The sequence below is a fragment of the Brassica napus genome, chromosome C1 (assembly GCF_020379485.1).
Source record: "Brassica napus cultivar Da-Ae chromosome C1, Da-Ae, whole genome shotgun sequence".
In the NCBI taxonomy this organism is placed as follows: Eukaryota; Viridiplantae; Streptophyta; class Magnoliopsida; order Brassicales; family Brassicaceae; genus Brassica; species Brassica napus.
Window position 1 is genome coordinate 17,962,259 of NC_063444.1, and position 7,583 is coordinate 17,969,841.

Sequence of the window (7,583 nt, forward strand, 5' to 3'; positions counted from 1 at the left end):
GACCTATACAATATTTTATATAGAAATTCATATATATTTTTTTCTTAATTTCAAAAATAAACCCAGGTTTACAAAGCGCGGATCAAAATCTAGGTTTTCTAGGTTTTTGTTTAACAATTGGGCCATGAGTCATAATATTTTAAATAAATACAACGGGGTTTTAACAACTAAAATGAGTTTTTTCATTTACATTGGGTCAAAATTTACAAAACTTATTTTTAATTGCATGACAAATTACTATATGTAATAATAACGTTATTATCATTATATGAAATAAATTCATGAAAATTCAGTGAAAACATATAATTGTATCTATTTAATTACTAAACAAAATTGTAACTATATTTTGTTATTTTTTGAAAAAGTTATAACAGTTTAGGAATAAAGTGCCAAATTAATGTGTCAAATGACTATAGTACAAGTGTATAGTTATGCAACATCATAAATTCAATACAATTATTAAAAAAAATTACTTATAATTTTTTTTAAAAAAAATTTACACAAATATAATTAGAAGTAAAAACAAAAATATGATTAAAAAAAACACAAATCTGAAAATTAAATTTCTAAAAAATGTAAAACAAAAAATATACCCGTCCTTAATCTATTACTACTATTAAAACAGATCTATTAGCAAGGAATGTTCGTGATGAGATTCCAGTTTTCCATTTTTTTTTTCTTTCATTAACAAACACTCATCTTCTTAATTTGTTTACTAGCGAACACAAATGTATTGTTTAATTTAAAAAACTGAAAGTGGTTTTGGTTTGTAATGTTTAAAAAATCTCAAGGCTCCATAGAAATTTGAAATTCGTTTGCAATACACGCACTTTTCATTACAGCTCACTAAACGCGGTCGCTTTATCATTTGGTTCTCACCGATCTCTTCTCTCTATAACCTTCCCTTTACACACTCATCTCCCAATTTCAAAACAATTCAATTCAAACAGCTTCTTTCTTTTTCTGTCTAATAACAAACACTAAAGAGAGTGATTCATTAGGGTTTAGATGGATTCAGCTCCCAACTTCATTCTTCTTCCGTTACTCCTACTCTCTCTTCTCCTCGCGTCGATTCCACTTACAGCGTCTCAATCCGCCGCCGATACCAACTCATCTTCGCCTTCTGATTCCGATCTATGCAACGGCGTGTTCGTCTCCTACACTTACACCAAAGGATCCAAGATCCCGCCTAACGACTCGTCAAACCAGCCTTACCGGTTCGAATCCGTGGTGACGGTGCTCAACAACGGCCGCGACGAGCTCAAATCGTGGCGCGTCTTCGTCAAGTTCTCCCACCGCGAGATCCTCGTCTCCGCTTCCAACGCGGTCCTCTCGGACGGCTCCAGCTTGCCTTTGAGCGTGGAGAACGGCACCGTTTTCGCCGGTTATCCTTCGTCGGATTTGAAGTCGGCTATTCAGACGGCGGGTGACGTCACTCAGATGCAAGCGAGTGTGGAGCTCGTCGGGACTCAGTTCGGTGTGGCGCCGCCGAATGTGCCTCTTCCGAAGAACATCTCTCTCGTTACTGATGGATGGAAGTGTCCCAAAGCCACCCAGAAAGGTATAAATATAGTTTTTGGCTGATCTTGGTTTTTCTATATTTAGGAGTTTCCTTCACTGATCTTGGTTTTGCTATGTTAAAGATGAAGTAGTAGATCCCGTTAATCTAGGAGACATTTGTGCAATGCTTTGATTACTAGAGAGAGAAAGAGAGAGAGAGAGAGAGTCAAACTCCAGCAAGAATCTCATTGTTTAGATTCCCATGTGCTTTCTCGTGGAAAAAAAGTCTTTTATGTGCTGTTTGGCTTCCTTCTTTACACCTAACTTTTGAATTAGTCAAATGTGGTAAGTCTATTTTGGATTCTCTGTGATAGATCAAGATTCAAGGGTACCTGCGTAAGTACATTTGCAAATATTTATGGAAATGTCTAGATGCCTATTTTGTGTTGTGTTGTGGATAAAACATAAGTATTATTAGCTGCCTTCTAATGTGCTTATGCAGATCCATGATAGTAATTATTATTTTTGACTATTTTCTCTTGTGTTTTGTTTAGCTTCCTCTTTTACACCTAAAGTTTAAATTAGTCAAATGTGGAAAGACTAGATTGAATTCTCTGTGATAGATCAAGATTCAAGGGTGTACCAGAGTAATCATAGGAGCCTTAAGAATTTGAGATCGGTGACTAGTTCTTTCTAATTGATTCTAGGCATCTATTTGTGCTGTGTTGTCATGTGCTTATGCAAATCCGTGGGATTTTGATGTGGTAATTTTTATTTTTGACTATTGCTTTGTGGTTTACTTGAATTCTCTATGTGTTTTTCTCTGTTTCGCCAGGTAAAAATGTTATGCAAGTATGTTGCATGCCGGATCCAGACTTTAATAACACAGAGATTATTGATAACGAGTTCCTTCCCCGACAAAATGGAGATCTCACTATCATGTACGATGTGATCAGATCATATGCATCGAATTACATGGCACAAGTCACAATGGAGAACCATAACCCGCTTGGCAGGCTGGATAACTGGAAACTGAGCTTTGACTGGATGCGGGACGAGTTTATCGACACCATGACAGGAGCTTACCCGAGTCTTGTTGACTCATCTGACTGTATTGATGGCCCACAGGCCAAGTACTATCAAGCTCTTGACTTTTCCAACGTGTTAAGCTGTGCAAGACGGCCAACCATCATAGACCTCCCTCTTACGAAGTATAATGATTCTGTCTTCGGGTTTAAACCATACTGCTGCAGAAATGGGACTATTCTGCCAAAGTCCATGGATCCTAGCAAGTCCATCTCAGCTTTCCAGATGCAGGTGTACAAAATGCCTCCGGATCTTAACATCTCTGCTCTTTCACCTCCCCAGAACTGGCGGATCACCGGTTCACTCAACCCGGATTACAAGTGTGGCCCTCCTGTTCGTGTCAGCCCGAGCCAGTTCGTCGATCCTAGTGGATTACCATCAAACAAGACAGCTTTTGCGAGCTGGCAAGTGGTCTGCAACATCACTCAACAGAAAGACACGAGTCCTAGGTGCTGTGTATCGTTCTCTGCCTACTTCAACGACTCAATCATCCCGTGCAAGACTTGTGCTTGTGGTTGTTCCAGCAACAGAGCTTCTCGCACTTGTAGCACAACATCCCCAGCGCTTATCCTACCACAGCAGGCTCTTCTGGTCCCATTTGATAACCGAACTGAACTAACTCTAGCTTGGTCTTATCTAAAACACCGTCCTGTCCCAAACCCAATGCCTTGTGGGGATAACTGTGGAGTGAGCATCAACTGGCACTTGGCTACGGACTACAGAGGAGGATGGACAGCCCGGGTCACAGTCTTTAACTGGGGAGAAACAACCTTTCCAGATTGGTTCACCGCTATTCAGATGAAAAAAGCAGCCCCAGGTTTCGAGAAAGCCTACTCGTTCAACGCAACTGCACTTGATATCAACGGGGAGAACAACACTATATTCATGGAAGGTCTTCCTGGCTTGAACTATCTGGTAGCGGAGAGAGACGGAGACAATCCGTTAAAGAACCCTCGTGTTCCCGGGAAACAACAGTCTGTTATTTCCTTCACCAAGAAACTGACTCCTGGCATCAACGTCCCTGGCGGAGACGGCTTCCCGAGCAAAGTGTTCTTCAACGGTGAGGAGTGCTCGTTGCCATCTATATTCCCAACGAGCAACGGCAACAAACGGAGACACATCTCTGCTATACTCTTGGCATTGCCGGTTTTGGCTCTCTTGATTTTGCGAGTGTAGGTAGTTGTGAAGCCTCTCGTGCGTGTTGGCGATACAGTTTCTTGAATGTTTCCCGGTTTACAAGATAACCAGTCAGTTCCCAAGGGTCCCCGATGGAGAATCAGTCAATTCTTTTTTCAGCAACCTGTGATTGAGTGTGGGAAGAAGCTTTTATATAGGTACTAAGAAGATATGTTTACAAGTCTCTTGTATTGTTTCTGACTAGTAATCACTACTAATATGTGTCTGTATACTATTTTTGTTACTCTTCCTCAGTCATTTATTTGTTCCTTATCATCCAAATGACCGAACCAACCACTTCTCTTACTTAAAAAAACAATAATTAACACAGGTCAAGACTTGTGTGTTGGTGGATGTATTCATTGGTCAGGATTAATACCGTATCTTTATTATTATGAAGCATAGAAACATATTTACACAAATGTTCTCAACACTCGGAAGAAAAAGAAAGAGAAGTAAAACATTGCTAATTTGTGGTACATTAGACGATCAAGAACCCTACATGTCTCAGGGTTTGTGTAAGAAAGAAAAATACAAAAAAACAATCTGCAGCAAATTCACATTACTCCTAATACCAGAAGAAAAAAAAAAAGTAAAGTAATTTATTCTGCTTTTGAATTTTTCCTAGCAGATTATATCATCTAAAGATACAATACATGATGATCCGCTTGGACAAACGCCATTTGAGGAGTAATCTTGTAACCATGATGAAAAACAAAGAATCTTGAAGTAGTCTACTCTTAAAGAGTGAGTATATGTGTGGGTGTAGAGGTCAGACAGGAATATTATCGAGGGAGTATCCGTCAAAGTCGAACTCGTTATCTACCAATGGAAGTCCTTCCTGCGTTTTGAGTAAAACGAGAATGTAAGTTAATGTCAACAAGACCATTAATATGACTAGTCTACAGAAATGAAACCTGTTTGAGAAGTGCGCTCATGAGATCTTCTTGATTATACTGCTCTTGAAACAGTGTTGTTGCTGGAGGACAAGTCACAGTCTCCGCCACTCTCTCTGACTTCACTCTAACCGAACCACCGCCGTTCATGTGATTAAGACTCTGGCTTGGAAACTGCTGTTGCTGGTGATGGTTCTGCACATGCTCAGCCCTTGTTCTCTGAGTGGAAGACGAAGATGAAAAAGCGGCAGAAGCTGTTGTGTCCTGATGAGAATTAAAGACCATGCCCATATTCTGCAGATCCCAATCATTGTTGTTGTTGTACTGCTGCGGATAACTATTGAATATGTCGTAGCTCGGGTTACCAAACCCAGCACCACCTTTTGCGTCTGAGCTGTTGACCTCTTCTTGGTAAGAAACTGATATCCCAGGTGCACTTGCCAACGGGAAGCTGTTTCTAGGTAGTTCCGAGGAAAAGTTATTAAAGACCACCGACTGTGTAGTAGCAGCTGCTGGTAACACTCTACTGCCGCTGCTTGTCTCGCTTCTCCTTGGAACACTACTCGACAACATCACTTGTTGTTGCTGTTGTAGCATTGATGGCCCTCCACCTACTGGCATCATCATCCCACTGCTCTGAACATTCTGTCCAACAGCACGACCACCAGACAATTGTTGCTGCTGCTGCTGCACGCGCATTTGACCACCACCTGCAAACTGTCTTGGTTCCATTCCCATTGGAACACCGTGAAGCAGATTCATCTGCTTATTACCACCACCACCACTGTTCATCATCTGCCCATGTCTTATTTTTGGGTTTTCGAAGCTGAAGATGCTTCTCTGATCTACTGACATCCCCGGTTTAGAGAGTGAAGGAGGCCGAGCAAGACCAGCTGCTTGAAGCTGTGCGAGGCTCTGAGCTGGGAGCTGACCAGCAGCAGCTAGAGCTTGAAGATCAAACCCATTCAACGTAGAAAGCGGACCGAAACTTGGATCTTGACCTGTCATAAACGAATGGTTCATGTTCCCTTGGTGCTGAGACACTCCTCCAAGCCGTCTTAGATATATCCTATACTTCTGCAATAACCACAATGGTGTGTTAGCACACATCAATGTAATACTTATTCAGTTACATGTCATACCTGGAGGTGACTAGCTACGTTTTCTCTCGTTAGTCCTGGTACATTCATCATCTCCAAGATCTTCTTAGGCACCGCTTCTGCATTAAACAAAAGATTTAGACCACAAAACACAAACTCATAAAGCAAACAAGTTCTTCTTTTTCACTTACTGTCAACGCCAAGCTGATTCACAGCAGCGACAAACTGTTGATGCAACTCAACAGACCAAACCACACGTGGTTTCTTCAAACTAGACGCGTCCTCTTTGTCATCCCCCCCTTGCTCGTCTACTTCCTCTTCCTTCCTCTTCCTCGAGCTCCTCCAGCTCCCTTCGTTATTAGCTGAAGAAGAGTTGTTATCACCATCTTCCCTCTGCCCAGTCTCTTCAACACTTCCGGAATGTTCAGATACATTCCACTCGTTCCGCTTCTTCCTCACCACATGCTGCCATATGTTCTTGAGCGCCTCGATGCGTACTGGTTTGATGAGGTAGTCCACTGCACCGTGAGTCACTCCTTTCAACACAACGCTCTTTGAATCATCCGCAGACATCACTAAAACCAAAAAAAAATTCATCAGATCTCAACAAGTAGAGAGTGTTTTATATAATGTTAAAGAGAGTAAACGTACTGATAACAGGTAGATCCATCTCTAGACCGACGTGTTCTAGGAGCTTGAATCCGTCCATGTCAGGCATATGAACATCACTGATGACAATATCGAAACCGTTCTTGTTCTTTCGTAGCAGAGACAATGCGATCTCTGCTCTGTTACACTTCGTTACTGTTGAAAAAAAAAAAAAAAAAAAAAAAACAGAGTCCAGGGTAAATTCAAGGCATAGAAACCGAACCAAGAATTGATCAAAAATCATTACCAGGCTTCTTAAAATAAACTCAATAACAAAAATAAACCGCAAAATCAAAATCTTTAACCAGATCACAGATTGATGTAGAACAGAGGACTAAGCTTATATATATACTCTGAATCTAACAGTGATTAAAACAGTCTTCTAGTCAAATTTCAAAGATCGTTTGTCTATTAATGGCTTAAGTCAACCACCGAATTAAAATCCCATAATTATTTCACAAAATTACCAAAACAAAAAAAAAAATCGCAAAATTGGACCAAGAAATCATCAAAAGAAAGACCAAGAGAACCTCTGTAGAGACAAGTCCTGAGCATCCTCTCCAAGATCATCAGACAAGTTGGGTCATCGTCGACCACGAGAACTCGAAGACCCGCCGGAAACGGGTCGGAGTTCGACGACCCACCAGCGACTCCCGAATCGGGTCCTCTTCCCTGACCCGGATTTAACATCTCGATAAGGCCAAGAAGGATTGAAGAATAAGAGAATATATGCGCAAAAGAAAGAGTTATGCTTGATGATGATGAGATGTGAGAGTTGAAGAAAGTATTAAGCTTTTGTCTCTCAGCTTCAAGCTCTCGATTTCTCTCTGTTTCAGATTTTTTTTTTTTTTATATTTGGTTCTCTTAATAATTTTTTTAGATTTAAATCTGAAAATATATGGAGATGTTTATACAATTCTATATAGTTATGTCTCTGTATATGTGTATTTCTATATATTATTATATACGTGGTGTAGAGATGCCCTTTAATTTGTACTTTTCTCCAGATATAGACTCTGTACTTTATCAACACTGCTTTTCAATCCTTTCTTCGAATTGTGTTATGATCTAATAATTTAGTAGCAAAAATCCAAAACCTATGTGAAATTTAAAATTTGATACAATTGTTTTATCAAGAACATTGTTACTCTCATTCAAAATTATCATAATACTAATT

The 7,583-nt window shown here is 40.2% G+C and overlaps 2 protein-coding genes across 2 annotated transcripts; one reads left to right on the forward strand and one right to left on the reverse strand.

Annotated features, from left to right (window-relative positions):
• Window positions 1-838: 838 nt before the first annotated feature.
• Window positions 839-4,038, forward strand: LOC106376221 (COBRA-like protein 7). The gene is made up of 2 exons (XM_013816287.3): window positions 839-1,561; window positions 2,336-4,038. Exons 1-2 carry the CDS (start codon window positions 1,009-1,011, stop codon window positions 3,760-3,762), a joined length of 1,980 nt encoding a protein of 659 aa, XP_013671741.1. The 5' UTR covers window positions 839-1,008; the 3' UTR covers window positions 3,763-4,038.
• A 165-nt stretch (window positions 4,039-4,203) lies between these two features.
• On the reverse strand, window positions 4,204-7,299 carry LOC106376222 (two-component response regulator ARR2). Its single transcript, XM_013816288.3, has 6 exons — window positions 6,937-7,299; window positions 6,410-6,562; window positions 5,950-6,333; window positions 5,801-5,877; window positions 4,680-5,735; window positions 4,204-4,603 (listed from the first exon to the last, which is right to left on the reverse strand). The coding sequence occupies exons 1-6, from the start codon at window positions 7,094-7,096 to the stop codon at window positions 4,535-4,537; spliced, it is 1,899 nt and encodes a 632-aa protein (XP_013671742.1). The 5' UTR covers window positions 7,097-7,299; the 3' UTR covers window positions 4,204-4,534.
• Window positions 7,300-7,583: the final 284 nt, after the last annotated feature.

What these genes read in the sequence shown, in the direction of transcription:
- LOC106376221 (XM_013816287.3), top strand. Translation starts at nt 1,009, where the DNA reads ATGGATTCAGCTCCCAACTTCATTCTTCTTCCGTTACTCCTACTCTCT. An exon ending in TCCCAAAGCCACCCAGAAAG is followed by an intron (nt 1,562 to 2,335) that starts GTATAAATATAG and finishes CTGTTTCGCCAG; the next exon opens with GTAAAAATGTTATGCAAGTA.
- LOC106376222 (XM_013816288.3), bottom strand. Translation starts at nt 7,096, where the DNA reads ATGTTAAATCCGGGTCAGGGAAGAGGACCCGATTCGGGAGTCGCTGGT. An exon ending in GATGGATCTACCTGTTATCA is followed by an intron (nt 6,334 to 6,409) that starts GTACGTTTACTC and finishes TTTTGGTTTTAG; the next exon opens with TGATGTCTGCGGATGATTCA. An exon ending in GAATCAGCTTGGCGTTGACA is followed by an intron (nt 5,878 to 5,949) that starts GTAAGTGAAAAA and finishes TGTTTAATGCAG; the next exon opens with AAGCGGTGCCTAAGAAGATC.